This window comes from Drosophila subpulchrella, chromosome 3L (assembly GCF_014743375.2).
Source record: "Drosophila subpulchrella strain 33 F10 #4 breed RU33 chromosome 3L, RU_Dsub_v1.1 Primary Assembly, whole genome shotgun sequence".
NCBI classification, from domain to species: Eukaryota; Metazoa; Arthropoda; class Insecta; order Diptera; family Drosophilidae; genus Drosophila; species Drosophila subpulchrella.
This window is the reverse complement of record NC_050612.1, coordinates 12,844,907-12,864,965: the sequence shown is the minus strand read 5'-3', so window position 1 is coordinate 12,864,965 and position 20,059 is coordinate 12,844,907. Positions and strand designations below refer to the sequence as shown.

The 20,059-nt window shown below is 44.0% G+C and overlaps 2 protein-coding genes across 3 annotated transcripts; both read right to left on the bottom strand.

The window, feature by feature from the left end:
• Positions 1–254: 254 nt before the first annotated feature.
• On the bottom strand, positions 255–1,433 carry LOC119555304. The gene is made up of 2 exons (XM_037866621.1): positions 1,206–1,433; positions 255–1,150 (listed from the first exon to the last, which is right to left on the bottom strand). The coding sequence occupies exons 1-2, from the start codon at positions 1,381–1,383 to the stop codon at positions 255–257; spliced, it is 1,074 nt and encodes a 357-aa protein (XP_037722549.1). The 5' UTR covers positions 1,384–1,433.
• A 273-nt stretch (positions 1,434–1,706) lies between these two features.
• On the bottom strand, positions 1,707–19,739 carry LOC119553121. 2 transcript variants are annotated; one of them, XM_037863308.1, is made up of 8 exons: positions 19,725–19,739; positions 18,694–19,003; positions 6,952–7,231; positions 5,503–6,537; positions 5,253–5,440; positions 3,012–5,184; positions 2,661–2,930; positions 1,707–2,597 (listed from the first exon to the last, which is right to left on the bottom strand). In XM_037863308.1, exons 2-8 carry the CDS (start codon positions 18,963–18,965, stop codon positions 2,391–2,393), a joined length of 4,425 nt encoding a protein of 1,474 aa, XP_037719236.1. In that variant the 5' UTR covers positions 18,966–19,003; positions 19,725–19,739; the 3' UTR covers positions 1,707–2,390. The 2 variants fall into 2 exon arrangements, with proteins under 2 accessions (XP_037719236.1, XP_037719237.1); XM_037863309.1 differs by lacking the exons at positions 18,694–19,003; positions 19,725–19,739 and adding exons at positions 8,740–8,870; positions 9,415–9,540.
• Positions 19,740–20,059: the final 320 nt, after the last annotated feature.

Sequence of the window (20,059 nt, the reverse complement as noted above, 5' to 3'; positions counted from 1 at the left end):
GGTTTGGTTTGAAAGTTGATTATATACACATCCAAGTCCTTATCCGATTTATTGGTAAAATTCCCGTATATTTAACTAACTAACAAAAAAAATAAATAAATTGCTTAGCATCAAAGAAATTACAGGGTTTGGTGAGATGACTGCAAGAGCTAAAAAAAAGATTATAAGCTTAGAAAGTGAGATAGTTCTTAGAATAAAATTAAAAGACAGCTGAGGAACAAGATTTTCTTCGCATTAATATAAAAATATTGATTTTATTCATTTAAGCCAAATAAATCAAGGAGAATTATGATCCCGTCATCGGAACCTGAGGATTGGTTGTCACCACCGGTCACGACTTGATCGGCCAGAGCTAGAGACTTAACATTTTTAAATGTAATCAAAAGATTTGAGGCTGTGTAATGGTACATTTCAATCGTGGCCTCATAATTCGATCCTATTTGAAGCATGTTCACACTGTCCACAAGGAATGGAGTCACTTTGCCCTCCTGCAAATCGTTGACAAAAGCCTCGAAAACGGCTAGGAAGCAATTGCCCAGGTCGAATGGAAGGATCTGAATGTTACGCAGTATAATCGATTTGACCACATCTAAGGGAAGGTATATCCCAAACTGTTTCATTATTTCTCGCATCAAAAGCAGCACCTTGCTCGCATGGCAGTTCCATTCCATCAGAAAGCGTTCCCAGTCCGGAGCCCAGACCATAAAGCTCCGCTTGTCCAAAGGTACAGTCGCCCTGGGTACCGCGTACCAGGGACGGTTGCAAAAACTCAGACCACCATCGGGATCCTCCGGATATGGCAGCGGCCACTTCGAGAAGTCAAACTGGAGCACTGGCTTACAGATCAGTTGCACAGAGGACCGATTATTAATCAGGGGGAAACTCATGATAAACTCATCACCGTCCAATGAAAATTTCTGGATGATTGTCTCATCCTTATTTATAAGGAAAAAAAACCAGCGAGCAAGGGCATCGCGTTGGAGAAACCCGTTTAAAACGGCTGGATGTTCTACAAGATCTCCAGCTTGGAGCATCACAAAGCCAGGACGACTTTCGTCCCGAATGGGGTTAAGTTCAAAGGGAAATTTCACGTTAACCTGGAACTCATATTTTCCATCATGTATTTTTGTTATGGCTTCCGAAGAATTTCCTGGAATTTAGGCAATAAGTATTTCTTGACCTGCCGCAGTCTCCTTTGAGCTTACCCATTACGCCAAAGGTGAACAATGTCCCGTCACACCTGCCAGCAGAAATCAGTTTTTCCATAACCTTATGTTGCATTGTAAAAAGCTCGTCCCAAATTTCATCTTTTGGCGGGCGCATCAGACATGATGCTACGGAATTCAAATCCATAGAGAATTTCTCACAAATTAAACTCGACATATTGCTTCTATTTTAATGCAAAATCGTTTTTGGAAACTAAATGTGTCCTGATAAATGTCAAACGGTCAATCGATAAATTAGGGTTGCCGAGGTGCCGATAAAGTCAGGTTCTTAATCGTTGCAGCAATATATTTGAATGTCCTTAATATTTTTTGTCTCTAGAAAAATAACAAAAAGGAAACTGAAACGCTGTTGAAAGGATTTCTTATAAATCCTGGGAAATGTTATACGAAGGTTCCCATATATATTGACATGCCAGTCTATTCCATAATTTTCTAATAATAAAATAAAACTCACAATTGGTTCATTTTAAAATTGTTGTATATTCCTTCCTTCAAAAATATATACATATTTTGTTTTGATTTATTTGTTGTTTTAGTTGTTTTCTTGAATGCATTATACACATATTAGTTTAGTAGCTGCACTGCATCCCTAGGGTATTGTAAACTTATACAATTATTTCTACGATTATATTACTGCTGTCATAAATTATTAAATCTAAATCAAGCACTACAAAAGTGTGGGGCGGGGCAAGATATGTTCTGGCGATCGATCGATCCGATAGCAGGGCTTTTCGAGTGCTGCTAAGCCGGAGTCGTCATCATCATCGTCACCGTCATCGCCAACGCAATCTGGCCCGGCTAATTCTAACCCAGATAATTTACAATACTTCTTCATGTGACCGCGATGAGTGGATGTGGTAAATATCGATGAACGACCCGTTTACACCGGGCGATTAAATTAGTATGAAACCAACCGTTTCTGTTTGGATCGGATTGGTTCCGTTCGAGGGGCTAAGGCTAAGCTATGGCTCACTAACGTATCCTGCTTTAAAGCGCTAGATTCATACACGTATAAATATATCACAAAATCAGTGAAAATAAAATTCGCTGGAGTATTTGCTTGTATCGCTTTGGATGATGCATGAGAAGAGCTCGCTGAAGGGTGGATTGTGGTAGAATGTTTGGCAATGTCCTGGCTCAGCAAACGGCGACGGCGGCGGCCTGTCACCTGAAGCTGATACCGCACTTGCGGCTGATCTTGGGCGTGTGTATATATGCGATGGATAGCAACAGCGGCACATCATTCTCGGAGAGCTGCAGAGGATTTGTAATGTCGCTCAGGCGGCAAGGGTCCGTTTCCAGCAGGAACGCTGCCAATGTTTCCGATTGCAGATAGATTTCCTGCAGCTTTGACTCAAGGAACGACAAACACTGAAAAATAAGAATCCCAAATTAGCAAAAACTGAATAGTAAACATCATTTCAGAGTACCTACCTCGTAGGCGGGAATTCCACCTGCATGCATGGCCTGGACGGTTTCCAGCATGCTGGACACGAGCTGCGACATGCCCACAGGAGAGCTCTGGCCACCGGCGTACGGAAATTGCTGCGTCTGCGACGAGATGAGCCGTACATCCCACTTGTCCATGTCGGCCACAATAGCAATGTTCTCCGCCGGCTGCGAGATGAACGAAGCTGAGCGCGCGGCCAGCGCTAGATCCTCGCGCAGATGCATCTCCCATTTATTGGGTGGAGCACAAGTGCCCTATGGAAGTGGGTACAAAACAATTTAATAAATATTGGTTCAATTTAAAAAAAAACACTCTTAAATGATTAAGACACCCACCTGGAGTACCATATCGGAGACGTAGTGATCGCTGACGCTCAGCAGCAGCGAGGGAATGAAGCCGGCCCGCAGCTGATCGCCCGGGGAGTCGTCGTCCTGTGGAAGCTCCTTGACGCCCGGAACAGGCAGTCTTAGCAGTTGCTGGGACACATTGACAGCCGCACACTTTGCTGCCACCGAGGAAACGGAACTGCGTCCTGACGGCACCCGCTTGGGCTGCTGTTTTCGCATGTAGGTGGTCTGCATATGCGTTGGGATCGGTGGACTAAGTGGCTCGACAGCAACCGCCGACTTAAGGGTGTCTATGGAGGCGGCCGAGCTTACAGCCTGCAGGACCCTGGAGCTGGATCCATTGCCGATCCCACTCTGATTATAGCAATGCACCTCATCGGTCTCAAACTCCAGCTCGGTGGCGTTGGAAGGTGTTTGGTTCCAGGTTGCCGAGGCGCTAATACCAACGCCACTGCTGCACACCACACAACGGTCGCTATTCGCAGCCACCGGAGTTGCAGGCGGAGGCATGGCAGCCGTGGAGCTACTGCTAGCCGCCAGCGTTGCCGTGCTATCGCTCCCCTTGAGAGCAGCTGCCTCGCTGGCCTCCAGCTTGGTGGCCTTGTCCATTAGCAGATCATAGTTGGACATCAGCAGATTTTTGCTCTTCATGTAGTTGGTTGCAATCTGCGGATACTGCTCAAAGTTGAACTTCATGCCAGAGTGTTTACTCCTGTCGTGGGTGCGCTGATGCTGGGCGCACAGCATCAGGGCGGGCTTGGCGTCTTGATCTCCGCTCAGATCCTCGCTGCTCTTCTTCAGGTTGATCAGCGGCTCATTGTCGCCGAGGACGAAAACAACGCCGTTGCCATTATCCGCCGATGTTTGTCGGCAGATGCCGTGCTCTCGCTCGATTAGTTTGTGGCATTGATCGAAGTGGATCTGCTCCTCCAGGCTCACATTTTCCTTTATGGGCTCGATACCCCAGGTCATGCGATCGCTTTTGCCCATGCTGTTCTGCGTGATCAGATCCGAGAGGGACAAATGCGAAGCGCGCCTCTCGTGGCTAAGGGGCTCAAAGTCACCCGTTCCTGTGCCTCCACCCGTCTTGCTCAGCTGCTGTTCGGGATTACCCTCAACTGAGTAGCTGCTACAGCGTCGCTCTAGCTTCCTATTAATGATCCGAATTCCCTGCTGCAGCTTGGCCAAATCGGTAAGACTCAGCCCCTCCTTGACGCCCGCCACCGGCACCATGTTCCAAAAGAAGTTCTTCTTCGGCGGCGCCTCCACGTTGTCTTCGTAGTCGATGGCCTCGATGGCGCCATCGTCCACGGAACCAGTGCTCACAGAGCCAGTGCCGCTCGACTGCTCTTCCTCCATGCACAGCTCTACGTTGTCCGGCGTGGTCACTGTCAAACGGATCCGGCCGTCCTTGCCAGTGCGAAAATACTGCTGCGCCTGTCGCGCCAGCAGTGTCTTCTTGTCAATTCCCGTGTCCATTAGATAGTTACCGATACGCAGCTCCTGCTGCACAAAGTGCGAGTCCCTAAAGGCCAACACCGTGGGAATTTCGTTCTTCTTCAGTGTCTGCATCCCATCGCTCGCATCCAGGGATCCAGAGTCCATCTCGTCGCGCTCACCATTCTCGTCCTCCCCGCCGTAGCCATTGAGTTCGCCATTCTCATCGTCTGCATCATCGACAATGGAATTTAGATTCTGCTTGCAGGTGGCCGTCCTGCTCAATCCGCGCATTTGCGTCGGTGGACTCTTGTGCCGCTCTTGGTTGCCCGCCTGGTTTTGGGCCTGGCTCTGGGCGACCAGGTCGTTGATCAGCTGCTTGTTGAAGTCCTCCCGCTTCGCCGCTCGCCGTACCTCGCTGCAGCGGATGAAGTAGGTGAGCACGTTCAGCAGCTTCTCCACCCACAGTTTCTCCGCTCCACAGACAATGGTGCGAGCCAGTTTGGGCGGCATGCCGATGGCTCCATAAAGGTCGCCCAGCTGGGCCCACAGGGCATTGTACGGATGCTTCTGGGCCACTTGGAGCAGCTTGGCCCGCTGCTCGATGGCCGCCGCCGAGGCGGAGGACTCCGATCGCCGAAGGCCGGCGCTATTGAAGGCCGACACAGTGGCCACCCAGCCTAGGTGGTGGGTGAGAATCCCCGTAAGCATGGTGCTGATAAAGCTGTAAAATAATAAATAAGTTCCAATTATTTTCATATTATTAAGATCTTTCCAGTGAACCCAACTTACAAATTGGAGTCCTTGGTGTCAGCGAATGAGAGCAAATCGCACAGTTCCTTTATGAATCGCTCCGCAACATTCTTTGAGTACTTGCTGCCGCTGGTGGTGATGCTCAGCCAGACGGGCGTCTTGATGCGCGGGGCGGTGAAGAGATCGCTGAACCACTGCTGCGTATCCTGCCAGGCCTGGAACATGATCTGAGGCTCACACAAAAATTCCTGATTACTTGAGCGACAGGAGTTGTATGTGTGTTCCTTACCTGCAGAAAGTTCTTGTGATTGATGTACGCATTCTCCGTGCTGGCCCGCAGCCGACTAAGCATGGATTCCAGCAATGCGATGTGCTCGCTGCAGAACAGTTCCATCTCCTCCTCGAAGGATTCGCTCATCGAGATGCACACGGCCAACCCAAGCTTCGCCCGCCGTCGCAGGTTGGCCTGCCTTCTGCCCATTTCCGGATTACTTCGCGACTCGTTCGCACAGTAGCTGGCTCTCCTGTATTGCGGCGGAGCCATCCCGCCACCCTCGCTGCCACCTCCAGGTCCGCCTGCTCCCCCTGACGCCACCACCGGGCCATTGAATGCGTAGTTGTCGCTGAGGAAGCCGATAAAATCGTTCTTGGAATGCTCATTCTCAAAGGAGGTGCGCAAATTGCGCGAGATTCTTCGCTGCAGGCAGCCATCGCTGGCGAATCCGTCCAGGTACGGAGAGGATCCCGTGTAGCAGGCCGAGTCCATGCTCAACTTGCGCATCGCATCCGACTGATCGGAGAGGACGCTGCCCAGACTGCTGCGCGTCGATGAGTACTGATAGGACCACTGATCCCCGCCAGCTGCACTGCCACTCCCACTGGCCGAATAGCCCGAATCCGTGGCCGTGCTATATGTGGAGGAGAATCGCGGTCCGCTGGAGTCTATCGAGTGTATGGACAGTGACTGCTGATCTGCCGGCGCCGCCGGAACATCCAACGGTGGCGTCAGGCTCATCTGCCGGCCCACGCACACGCTGAACGGCATGGAGAAGGAGTTCATCGAGAGACCATCCATGGAGCCGTGTTCGCTGCATATCGAGGTGCGCGGCGTCGCCAGACTGTTCGTGGAGAGCGTGGAGTAGGGAGAGTGACCGGATCCAGATCCTCCATTGCTCGTGGGCGTCAGGTAGACTTGGGAGCACAGGATCCTCGCCGGTTCCGGCAGCCAGTGCACCTTCAGGGCCGTTCCGCAAAAGGACATCGGTAGCGAGCCAAACACCATCTCGCCCAGCGGTGTGATGTCCGCTCCAGAGGGTCGATTATGCTGATAAGAAACAACACAAACATTAGACCAAAACAAATTATTTGGGTTCGGTACAGTCCTAAACGATGGAAATCAAGTAGTTTTTCAGCCTCTTCAAACTAAACTTATATTACAAAACAGACTGCATCATGTATTTCCCTATACTTTGCAATTTTTTAACATTCCATTAATCATCATACAAGCTATATGATTCATACTGAGATCAACAGATTACAGCAATCTTGTTAATTTGTTTTTATATTAAATTGGTTGTGTTACTTAGTGTTACTTATGAATGCTCATTGAAATGTCTTAAGAAAATATTTCACCGAAATAGATAAAATAGTCGAAATTAATATAGATCACTCGTGATAATTCTTAATAACTTGTACATCCGCCCAGAAGTTATAATAGATTAAACAACAGAACACTCACCTTATAGCCATACTCCGCGCACACCTCGATGAAGTTGCTGCCATTGCTGGAATGTGCCTTGGACTGAATCTTGCCATTCTGCAGCGAGGTGTACTTTTCATTTTTGAGGAACTTTCCACCGCCACTCGTTGAGGATAATGAGGATGATACGGATGCGGATGTGCCGGATGGGTCCCTGTGCGTCACCTTCTGCAGGGCATTCGAGTCGAAGAGCAGTCGCCGGCTGTCATCCTCTTTGTAGAGCAGAACTCGCACCTGGCTGCCCTCGAAGGGGAATTGACTGCAAAGGGAAAGGGTAAAAAATAAAGAGGTTACTTCTATTAACACAATATCACGTAATATGGGTAATATGAGTAAGCAAAAGACAGTTCCTACTTGAGGTAGCAAATTTAATTATACGTCAAGAAGATTTCCTAATGACATATTTGGTTTTTTCAAGAAATCACAAGGTGCAAAATTTTAAGAATAGGAAATTTTACATTGTACATGTCATAAGTCCCCTTTATAAATCGTAATTTACCTACTATTCACCACACCTTAATTGCTATTCGATACCGCCTAAAATTAAGATACTAGAGTTCCCCTCGAAGGTCGTCAAAATGCCACCCACAGTTTCCCATAGCAGACGAGATTCATTATAATGCGCACATCTCGAGCAGCTCTCGTATTCAGTGCTGTTCATTGTCGTCGATAAAATGGCAAATGCTATGCTCTATATATAGCGACCCCACATTTGGCACGTGACGATTACTCATGCCCCGTCCCCATAAAAGAGCGGGTACGTTTAGTACTCTCGGCAAATCTTTTACACCCAGAACCGAAATGTCGAAAGATAAGGCCGTCTAAAGCGTACCAATGCTGAACTTTGAACTCTCTGAATTTAGGAGAGGGAGTGAAGGTGTCACTAGTCACATGACGGCAATCTTGAATGTTAAATTAAACCAATTTATTTTTGGCGGTTCTATAATTGGATGATCTAAGTAGCGCTAGCAAATGAGGTATACGTATATCTCAGCAGAAAGTTTTCAATGAATTTGTAGGGCATCTGTTCTATATTCTATATAAAAAATGTTCTTTATTCTTAATAATATTATACCTACGCACATTTAAAAACTAATTTTTTGCTAGATTCCAGTAAAGATTTAATAAAAAGTCATCCTCAAAATGATATGATAGATAGAACTGCAGTAAGTTAGCGAGTAAAATACAACGTAATAAATAGTACTTAGTAGATTATTTGTTGACAGATCCTGTCAACGCCTATGATGTTCTGCCCCCGCCAATGGCCAAAAACCCATTCGAAATCCACTCCACATGCCAGACAAATCGGCAGTCGCCGCGTACTCGATTTAAAGCTCGTCCAACAGATTTGAGCTAATTTATTTTTAGTGGCTTTATAAATGGCTTGTCTAAGTAGCGCTAACTTTGAGAAGGCGCCTTTCGTGAAATTAGCGCTATAATTAACAATTAGCCCAACTGATGATAGTCGTTTGGTGTTTTTGGGGGGTGGGGTTTGGGTTTTTAGATGGGAGGGGGAGTGGGCGATCTAGTTTAAGAGCTTAATAAATGCTTTACAGCCCCGCGATAAGAAGGGGGGAGCCCGCACGCACAGCGATTACGAAGGTGTTTTTTTGGTTTTGGGCCGGTCGGTCACGAGGGACCACTGATATAGTGGATATATAGTACATATAGTATATATGTACGCAGGCACAACTGACCAGTCGACCAGACTTGACCGGTGGGCGGTCCCTTTGTTGTCCCCGGGGCCAGTTTATTGGCCGTGCTTACTTGGATTTGAAGGGCGGCGTATGCATGCGACAAAGGGTAATTCCACCTGCAGCTTCGCGATAGCGCCAACTGTCTCGCCGGCAATTTCCTTAGTTACGGTTACGGTACTTCTCGAACACGACCTTGCCTATCTATAATTTCACAACAGAAAAAATGTAGTCTATAGTAAGATCTTAAGTCGCCCAAGTTGAAAACAAAAAAAAGAACTTGGTTTGCTAGCACATGATATAATAATAACAAATCAAATTTATTTTAAAGTTCTCCGAAAAAAGCACTTATATTTATTAAAGCTTAATGTCCATTAAATAAATATTTATTTTTGTAGCTCTCCATAGCAAGATCAAATTGATAACCAAGTTAGCATCCCATATTTATTGATTTATTCGCAAACAAAAGTGTAAACAATTTCTTTATTTACTAACAAAGAAGTCACGAATTGAATTACGGAGATGGAAGAATTACTACACCTCTCTTTAAGCAAGTGTATGATATGTTTATTTGTATTACTTTTTTTTCTAATTTTATTTCTGTATACGAAAAGCTTTTTTAATGTCCATTTTGGGGTATGAAATACATTATACATTTTAAATTAAGGAGTTGATCTAAAAAATTGAATTTACATTTTATTTTTTTAAGATCTATTGGAGTTTAGAGAAGTTGAACTGTAACATTTACCGTTGGACCCCCGATTAACGCGGACCGACGACGCGACGATATCTATATGGACGCGATGCTAGGCAGCTAATGAAGTTCAAGGCGCTGGCGATCGACTGGGAACTCGAGAACCCGAGAACTGGGAACCTGGGGAACGGAACTGGGAACGGGGACTGAAAAGCCCAGGTCCCGTGCCCACCCGTCAGAGCGAGACGAGCGGCGAGCTCACTCGCATATGCATTATAATAAGGCCCGCCTGGCCAATCGATATAGGTACATATATACGAGGGCAGTACGTTGGAACACTCATGCAGATAATACAAGCAACGATCCTCAACGAGGCGACTTCGGGGCCGCGACATGGGGCATCCAAATTGGAGCGTCGCTCACATGATTTCTCGGATCCATCCATTCGTTCGTCCAGCTGCGCACCCAAAAACCGAACATAACCGAACCAAAGCCGAACCGAACCCCAAGTGGAATCCAAAAGTCGGACGAGCATCATGTGGCCACCATTTGTTGCTTGTCATAGACTGATGTGTTAATATGTTGTTTAAAAATTAAAAAAAAAAAACCAAAATAAAAATCAAAAAGAGAAAGGAAAAAATTTTTTGGGCAAAAGTCAAGAGACAACGATGAATGATTGTTTGATGGATTAGTTGAAAGACATATGGCCAAAATTTAATAACGACATTAAAGACATTCTTCAGAGGGTTTTCGGTCGAAGGCTAAATGCCCTAGGGAAGGCAATTACACAGGTTTTTTTCAGGCTTTTATTTGGCCATCTTTGGTTTCTATAAACACTATTTAAAGCATAGACTTAAGGGAACTTAAGACATGAAAATATATATTAGGAAACTAAAAAAAATATTTTATAATGATATTAAGATGCAAGATAATATTTTCTATTTATCCCCATTTTTAATATTTTATAATATTAAAATACAAGATGATATTTTACTTTTTATTTTAATTTTAAATACTATATGATAATATTTAGGATATAAGATTTTATTAAAATACCTTTCATGCAAAAGAAAGATTTTTTTATAATAAATATATTTTGAGTATCATAAACGTAAAACATTTTCGTGTTGATAAAGTTATCAAAACACCCCGCTATTGTTTGTGTAGGGTGCGCAAACGTTTGCCCGCCCAAATGGACTTTGTCAGCAGCCCTGATCGCTGGGGAACTGCGACTACGACTAAGTGAGCTTATGCATAAAGGTGGCCAGAAAGTCAGAGGCTGAAAGCCAGAAGGTACAAGGCGCCCTAGGCTGGGCTGCTGACCTGGCCAAGACGAAATACGGGCGAGATCATCGCGAAAACAATTATCGAAAGGCCGCTAAGTTGACTTATCGGTCGAAGAAGGCAGCAGCAGCGTTGTTTATTCAGATATTTTTTGCTTTAGCTTTTATTTTCATTATTTGTGAGGGGCACGCAAGGGGAGCAGGGGCTGGGGGCGGGGCACTTGCCGGGATCACATGCTTTTTCAGCTACGCAAGCAAAACAAAAGCGAGCCACAGCCAAACAATATTAAGCAAATAAATACGTACATACATAAATACAGGCGGGCAGGCATGCATAATGAACAAAGACAAGAAGAACCCACGCTCCTCCCAGCACCCCTCCCTTACCACCCCCATTTATAATATAGCAGGGTCTTCACCATATATTTTGATTGATATGGCCAGGTGTACTTATGGGGGATGTAAGGCGGAGTGGCCACTCGAGTGGTGACGGGCGTTATCGGGCTTTGCCTGGATTATGTTTCGATTAGCCCTTGGATACTCCAGCACTGCGCGCCACTGATTGATATGGGAAATCGTCCGCAATTGATATGTCCCCAGTCCCAGACATTTGGTTTTAGCTTTGGCACAGCCACAAATTCACAGACGGACAAACAAACGAAAGCCAGGGTGATAAACAGAGAGTAAAGGGGCACAATTGTAATCAAATCAGCATCTGTTAATGACTTTACAGAGCGTGTCTGGCCGTCTGACTCTCCCTGTCTGCGGTATTTGCACTGGGAGAAACCTAAACCCTAATCATTATAGGTTTTTATAGTTTCATAAGAAAGGATAGGTATTATTTTTATATAATGGAATATATAAACTACTACATTTTTATACAATTTTACTTTTCAATATGCTTTATAGAACCATTAAGAAGATATAGGGATAGCCCAAAGGATTATAACTCAAGATCCTTGTACATTATATGCAAAATGTTCTAATATGTAATGAAATTAAGGTTTTACTAGTTACTATACCAAAATTGAAACACTAGTTTCCTATAAGATGGTTTATTTCTTAATCAAGGAGACCCATAAACATGTGAACACCTTTATAGACCTAACCATCTACATTGTAATCATTTTCTATCACCTTCAGAATGATATCCGGGTTTTATCTACTTGACATTAAAATTGTGTATCTTGAACTCAACTCAACAAACTGCATTAAATTCTATAATGATCATATTTCAGGAAATTATATTCTTTAGTGCAATTACCTATAAAATACCTTACAAACTACTACCAGTTATATTCTGTTGTTCAACTATAAACCCCTTTGACAGTTTCGGATCTTTTTAGGATGCTTTCTGCTTTAGATCTTACAGCTATAGACAGAACTTAGCCTTGGAGCATGGATTCCTTGTCACTAGATGATACTTTTTCCCCCAGTGTTTGTCTTTTCGTGTGAGTGAGTGAAAGAGAGCGTGGCGAATAAACACAGATTTCCAAAGCGACGACAACCCAGGCAATCCCACAAAGGCCAGGTGGGCAGGCAAGGCGGCGGCAAGAGCGAAACAACAACCAGTTGCTCCATCCGTACAACAAGTCACATGACCCAACCAACCCAACCAACCAACCGACCAACCGACCGACCAACAACGATGATGGCGATGGAGACGTTGGCGTTTGGCTACGACAATGGGTATATATAATGTATATATAGACGGGCTATATAGTATAACGGCAGCTGCGCCCAGCAAATTGACTACCATTATCATTGGGCCCCATTATAAGCAGTTATGCACACACAAATAAATCCAGTGGGCACACACGGTGCATCCGTACAATCAAACGACCTTCACCCCGTCCTTTTGGGCGCAAAAATCGAATGTCAAGTTCAAAACGAATTGGCAATACCCCCAAAAAAGTGCCACTCGTACACTCTTTGGAACATAAGAAATTTATCAGGCAGGCGGGCAAACAAAAAAATAAATACAAACAAGAGTCGTCGTCGTCGTCGCCGTCCGTCGTCGTTGCTCACAATACTAATGAGCAAATGACGACAAAAATATCGAGTGATTTTCATTGTCACTTGAGACCAATGTAAACAGACCCGGAAAAGGGGGTCTGTCAGGTGAGGAGAGGCAGGGACAGGTGAGCACTTGCGGGCGCAATCAATCAATGAACGTTCCCGAGTAACCAGATCCTCCCCATTCCTCACCCACAACAAGTGCTAACATTGGGCACTTGTTTCCACCTGGCAAACACAACGTGACTCAGGTCGGGCAGCCCCGGGAATACGGCCAACTTGTGCCCAGGTGAGATCATGGCCAGAATGTCAACAGGCCCAAGAGTCACAGTCGCAAAAAGATGACGGAATCCGGTGGATTGGTGATCAAATTTAAAAGCGAAACTTCCGTCATGTGACAAGCAAAATATGGCAATAATATTGTAGGAACCAGGAATCAATTAAAATGGTCTCATTCAGCGATCAGGGGTCAGAGATTAATGGAAAACATTTACATAAACAAGCGCGAGCAAAGGGAAAACAATAACCAGACCTTGCAGATAAGGCAGAACAACCAAGTTCTTTGTAAGCTACCATATAAACAATTTTACAACCTAGAATCATGTGGTTAGCCTTTCGAAAAAAATTCCTTTTAGTGATTACTTATTTATAACGTAGTTCCCTTTGGAACTAGGGAACTTTAGTCTTTTTTTCACATTCATAATACAATACAATAAGTGTTATGTATAAACCACAACTATATATCTCAGTATGATTTATAGAGTAGTTATCTTAAGACCACACATAAATCAGAAATGATCATTAAAATTGATCTGTAGTTGCAAACTTAAGTTGAATACTTCTAAATCACTATCAGCCCTCATTATTTTCAACCGTCGAGCTGGACTTTAACGGCTTGAAAGTTATGGTTCGGCGAAAGGGTAATAAAAAGATATACACCCATTCTCATTATTCACACTTCTGTGTGCTCGGTTCGCATAATATTTCCATAAATTCGAGAAGTAATCCCAGGTGTTGTTCGTTATAATACCCCTATGATTCGATGAGCGTTTGGATTAGGCCTAAGACAATTGTAAACAGTGGCCCTGGCTGGTAAACTTAATTTAAATAGAGCCACATGCATATGGGCCATTGGAAACTATTCGGAAATACCGCTCCCCGAATGGTTCACCCATAAGGTGTCTCATTGAGCTTCTGTTAATGGAGCTCTCGGCTTAGGCACTTTGGGATCTTATTTTGTTTGCCTTGCCAATTGATATGAGGCGGCGGCAAGCAGTGGAAAATAAAAGCGTTTTGTCAACTGATAATGGGTGACAACAGGGCCAGTCCACAGACAGCGAAGCGCTGGCGTCTACACTGGCAAAGAAGAGGAGTACAAACAGTGATTGTTGCAAACATCATGGTTAGTTAGGTGTATATATTCGGCCTTTTCTAACAATCAATGGCATTGATGGCTCAATAATAGAATTATTTTGTTTTATTTATTAATTCAAGTTCAAATTGTTGAAGTTCAATGCTAATCCGATTAAGATATTAAGCACTCGGGCTTTTAAAAACTTGATTTATAATATGTATTTACCAAAAAAAGGACTTCAAATCTATGAGAAGAAAAAGAAAGATAAATATGACCATGTCAGCTGTGCTTTTTATTTTTATTTTTTGAAATACTTCCTCTATGTGTAATACAGTTCTTTTGTTGATAATTAAATTATAGTTACTTAAACTATCAGCTAAATTATTATTATTATAATAATTATATGGTATAATGCATTAAATTCTGTTAATTTTTTAACAAAATATTAGATCATTAAAGAAGTATGTAGGATGGGTAGTAATACAGGTAGGTAGGTTGCAAAAATGTTATTCGGAATATTTGTTTTACGAAACAAACGCATAGTAGTTTTTCCCAGTGCACTCGCTATCGGAACGGGTCCCGAGGCAACAACAAAAACTGGATACGCGTCGTCGTCGCCGACGATTCACTACTCATATGACTTGGCAGACCACGCGACTTCGCACATGAAGCACACCACCGCCCCTTCGCCACCCAGCCCCGCCCCGCCCCCTTTCCACTCGAAACGCTGCCATTTAAATGTGCTGATTTCTGTTTGCACATAACTAAAGTGTGTGTTTGCCGACTTCTCCGCAGTCATACGCGTACATATTTAATTGCACTGATGATGATAATAACAATAATGGCAAGGGAATCGGAACACGGGGTTCGGGGGGGTTCTCGGGTGTGATGGGTATAACACCCCACTTGACATGTGGCCCACAGCCAGAAAAACTAGAGCCAGACACCCTGGCACCTGGTCTATTACTATACTACTATACTACTCTATTGCCTTACGGCCCGTCGCATCGTAACGCTACGGCCCATGTAATAATAAGTTCACACCTGTGCTGCCAGCCAACACATTGATTGATGTCTGGCCGGCTGGCCAACTGTTTGGCCATTAAATTGGCGGGCAGTTATCAAAAACTATTAATGAATTCCCATTCCCTACCAATTTACGACTCATTTGCCTAAGGCTCTAAGTGAAATCATCCATAATGCTGCCATTCAGAGCGGTGATTTTGATATTTTTGTTTGTGCAAGATTGATATGTGTGGCTTTGTTTGATCGCCAATCGAACGCGTATTTTATTGTGTTTCACACGTGCCTGAAGCCCCCATGTTCACGGATCATAATGGGACTTTGTTGGTCCAAAGTTTTCCACAAAAGGTGCTAATTCCCTTGATTTGGGAATTAATACCAGCTCGCTAATAAATGGCTATATGTATATTTTGGGACGCCATATGCGTTGGATATCGGGAGAATGACTTGCGAATTGGGTTAAGGAATGCGTGCCTCCAAAGGCACATGATGCCAGGCGTCTGGTTTTGGATTTTTTTTTGCTTTTATATCATGCATATATCGAGGCAAAATTTAGCAAAAAAAATAAGCAAACTGTCATGTGACCAACTGGCTAGCAAATGTCTAAACTTGGTCACGACGGGGTCCAAAGAAAATGATTCACCCTCCCCTCGCTTCTATGGGTTGATTCACTTCGGGTTTCCAGACCTTGATTTCCAGCATTTCACCATTTCTATATAGGCGTTTGTTTTTCGCCAGCTCTTTTTTATTCTTAGCTCTCGGCCTATCACAGAACGAAAGTATTTTTAAATCATTTCTTTTGGGCCCGTTGGAAATATGAACGATAAGTGGAGGTTCAGAGTCTGTCGTGGAAATTTACCCAAGCGTGCTGCTGCTGCCGTAATTTATTGCCGTCACCCAACTAAATTAAGCAAATAAACAAATAAATTTATTTGGCGCGAGTGGAGTTTTTAACTGCTATTAGTGTAAACGTTTGTTTAGTTTACAGCGAATCCGAAAAAAACTGACCTAGCACAAAGATAGCGTCGAAAAGTGGGGGTGTTTCGGTGGCCTTTTGGGAGGGGAAGTTAGTCGGGCCCGGCTGTCTACACTTTACAAGTTTTTTTGTTGTTGTATTTTTATTATTATTAGTTATATTCTCCAAGTGTGAGAGCGTCTGTTTGTGGGCAAAGTGCAAAAACCCCAAAAGCTGGCGACGCTTAATTAGCAGAGTGAAAAGTTTCTATCACGTGATGGCAATGGCGAATGTTGGCGACAAGCGCGGCCATAAATGTATATACAGCCCCGAATATTGGTCAATACACACTCGAATCTGACAATTTCACCATTGCGCGATATATATTTTAAATGCCAGCTTGGCATCTGACCGATAAGGCAACCTGGCCGATTGACAGCGCGGACGAGGCGCTAATCGAGTTAGCCAGGCGATGGGGGCCCTCAGATTACGGGCCCCAAAAATAAATGGGGAAAAACTATGAAAATGTTTTATGGACACAGTCAACAAATACCACCAAAGCTTGTCATCAATTAGGTTTTTTGCATATCGAAAGCGTTTGTTATCTATAGATAATCACCGTGAGTGGCTAGAATGTGGGATTTGATTGTTATCATTAGAACTTTTACGATAGAACAAAAACATAAAACAAAATATATGACATTTTAAAAGCGTATTGTATTTCTCTAAAATCTTTAGAGAAGCTAGCTAAGTGCAATGGAAATATAAAAATAAAGTACAATAGATTTTCTTACAAAAATGTTAAGTAAATAAACAACAGAGAATTTCCAACAACCTTTAAAATGTACATAAATTTGTTCTGCCAACTTTATGCACATCGAAACCTTCATAAAAGCTAAACAAACAAATATGTAGCTTTTCGGAGAACTGTAATCTTATCCGCCTTGATTTCGCAAAAATATAGAAAACTTTTAAGGGTGCCACAAAACATGGGATTCCTAGAAAAGCGGACGTGGGTGTGTCCCCCAGTTAACCGTTAGCAGAGCATCCCGCTGCTTCTGCCCCGCAATCACAGTCACTGGTCACAGTCACACTCGCAGTCACAACAACAGGAACCCAAACAACAATCAGAACCCACGCACAAGTCGCGTAAAGTGTCAAAAATCAACATTGTAAATCGTATGCAGCAGCATAAGTAAATAGTGTAATAAATAATAATGAAATGAATTAAGCGAGAAGCAACAAAAACAATGCGCTGCGCCAACAACAAAATGTGTATGACATAATAATCACGAGAGCAGGCCGCGACCGCCGATTAGCAAGTCATGTGATTCGCTTTTATTTACATTTGCGCCTGACGTTGCCGCCGCCTCCCCCCACCATCACCCCGCAACGGTCCACGATCGTACGCCTACGTCTATGGGAGTGCGAGCGAGAGGGGTAGCTCGAAGCAGACACGAAGCGATAGCGAAGTGAGCCGAGAACGAAAACGAAACGATCGATTTTTGGGGGGGGAGAGAGAGATGCACGAAGAGCGTGGGGAAAGGCAGAGCATAGTGGGGCACAGTTATTTGCGCGCGCAGCTCAATCGATGGGTGCGGAGCCATGCGAGCGAAAGAAACGGCAACAGCCAAACAACAACGCACCTCCTCGCACACATGCAACCACCGTGACTACCCAATATGCACTGCTGGGGGTGTTGGGTGATTTAGGGCTTGTTGTTGTTCTTGGAGCTAAGCAGGCTATCGTTATCGATACACAGTGGAGCAGGGCTATGAGTGGCTAAGCAAAGGCAAGGCCAAATAATTGGTCTGCGATAAATCAATTAAAAAGTAATCCCAAAAATAATCAAAAACTATTAAACAAAAACGCAAGTTATATCTTTAATTTTTTTCCCTTAAGTGTTTTGCCAAAATAGCTGCCAAAAACTACACCTTAAGAGGGTAAACCAAGTATAAACCTACAATAAAAAAAAAACTTGCCAACACGACTTCAAAATATTTTTCAATGCTTGGTATTAAACTAGTCTATACTTCAAACAGCTCTACAACCATTTTTCGTACTACCACAGAGCACTTGGAAATGAAATTCCTAGCAAATCCCTTGCGGATTTAAATGTAGAGCATGTAATTTACAAAGAAGAGGATCTGCAAATCCGCAAATTTCAGGTAACCAGGGTGCCCCCTAAGCAGAGCTCACTGTAGTTCTAAAAACACAACGAAAAGGAACCATGATAATGCGCCTTCTTTGTGACGTTTTCGAGACAGCTGCAATGGCATCTGCATCTTTGTAATCCCTCAAGATTTAGCATTCAATGGTTTTTGGCCATTGATATATGTATTTTAAGATCATATCGAAAAAGGCAGGCGGCGTACGTGACGCAGAGTAGTGCATGTCGAATTTGTGCGCTGGGTTATCGTCCTCGATTTACGCTTTGCCAATTTGCGTACGAACAAAGGCAAGAGTAAGAGGAAGAGGAAGCGCAGGTAATGCAAAAGAGAGTAGGGGGAGGGGGAGGGGGCGGGGCATAGGTGAGTGCGAAACGCATCATGAGAACGCCTTTTCGCATGTACATACATATGTGAGTTTTTGCAGCTGCACCTCTATTTTCCTTTTGTTGTGCGCGCATTTTATCGATACACTACTAATACCGGGTGTTAGTTTTTTTTGCTGTTGTTGTTGCCAAACAGATAAACACTTACCTTAGATAATTTCGCGAAGTTTGTTTTGTAGCTTTTGCGGACGACGAACTATTGCCGGCAGAGGCAGCGACGCCGGCAGAGGCGTGAGTTGTACGCGCCGGCAATGTTGTTGTCGTTGCTGTTGTTGTTGTTGCCGCGGTTCCTGTAGTTGTTGGTAGTGCTGTTTGGCTATTAATTAGCGCTGCTGCTGCGGTCAGCGTGGGCGCTGTCGCTAAATTCGCGGGTGTTGTTGGTGTTGGCGACGGAAAGAAGAGCTTATTCAGTAGGGCCATAATAACACACAGTGTGCGCAATCATTTAATAAACACATCTGGCCAATCGAAATCGAAAATCGAAGATTGAATATTGAAAATTGTTGTTTTTAACACACACACACACACACTGAAGCGCGAACTTTTCGCTTTCCTTGGAATGTGTCGCTGATTTTTTTGTTGTTAGTGGGGCGGGGAGAGAGGCGCGAGAGGCGATTACCGTTATACGCGCGCCTGCCAGAGCGAGATGACGGATGCTGCACAATCAAAACTTTCGCTTTGCACTTTTCCTTCTTGCACTGCTTCTGATCTATCTGATCTCTTCCTGTACACACACCACAAACACACACTCGCACACTTGAAGTGGCTTTTATTTGATTGAGCAAAAAATATAATGGGCTATTTTTGTGTTGTTTTTGCGAATCGCGGCGGAAGCGACACAGGTTCTTTACCGTTCCACTTCGAAATGAGAACCGAATATCGCTGGCGTCCGCTTTAAAAAGTTTGCAAGAGACGCGTCGCAGTCGTTTAAATGTGTGTAAGTGTGAGAAAAAGATAGAGAGAGAGAGAGAGAAAGAGAGAGCGGCAGCGTTCAAAGAGCGCCGTGTGTGTGAGAATGGTTTGGTTGCTACCAATGCGAGCTTCTTTTGGCCAATACACACTTTTTTTGTCATTCATCGCACTTCCCACTTCCTGCCCACATTTTCCTGTTCACCGTCTCTCTTTCGCTGCGCGGATCGAGGTGAAGTCACTTGGTTTAATTGAGCACTTTACGCTTACGGTCACTGTTTGCTCTCCCTCGAGAGGTGTTACATTCTGGCCAGGCCCAAAGGTTGGTCTGTTTGGCCTTTATTTACAATCACAAACACAAGAACAACAACACTAACAAGAGCATTTTGCAACGCGAAGTTGGCTGCAGCTGCGCGCCAGTGTGTGCACACTAGTGGCATTTTTAGGGATTATTTCAAGTGTTGCCACACCAGTTGCAGTTTGTGTAACGAATATTCAAATCAAAAACTTGAAAATATATAGTTTATTAGTCTATTATTATTATTGAAACAAGACTTGTTCTTACATTTCTATAACTTGCAATTTAATTATTAAAAATAAAATCC

Excerpts from the sequence above, each read along its gene's own strand:
- LOC119553121 (XM_037863308.1), bottom strand. The coding sequence starts at position 18,965 with ATGGCCCTACTGAATAAGCTCTTCTTTCCGTCGCCAACACCAACAACA. Across the intron at positions 5,185-5,252 it reads GACACCAAGGACTCCAATTT|CTTTATCAGCACCATGCTTA; the intron begins GTAAGTTGGGTT and ends ATTATTTTACAG. Across the intron at positions 2,598-2,660 it reads GTGGAATTCCCGCCTACGAG|TGTTTGTCGTTCCTTGAGTC; the intron begins GTAGGTACTCTG and ends CTTATTTTTCAG.
- LOC119555304 (XM_037866621.1), bottom strand. The coding sequence starts at position 1,383 with ATGTCGAGTTTAATTTGTGAGAAATTCTCTATGGATTTGAATTCCGTA. Across the intron at positions 1,151-1,205 it reads GTTCACCTTTGGCGTAATGG|GAAATTCTTCGGAAGCCATA; the intron begins GTAAGCTCAAAG and ends CCTAAATTCCAG.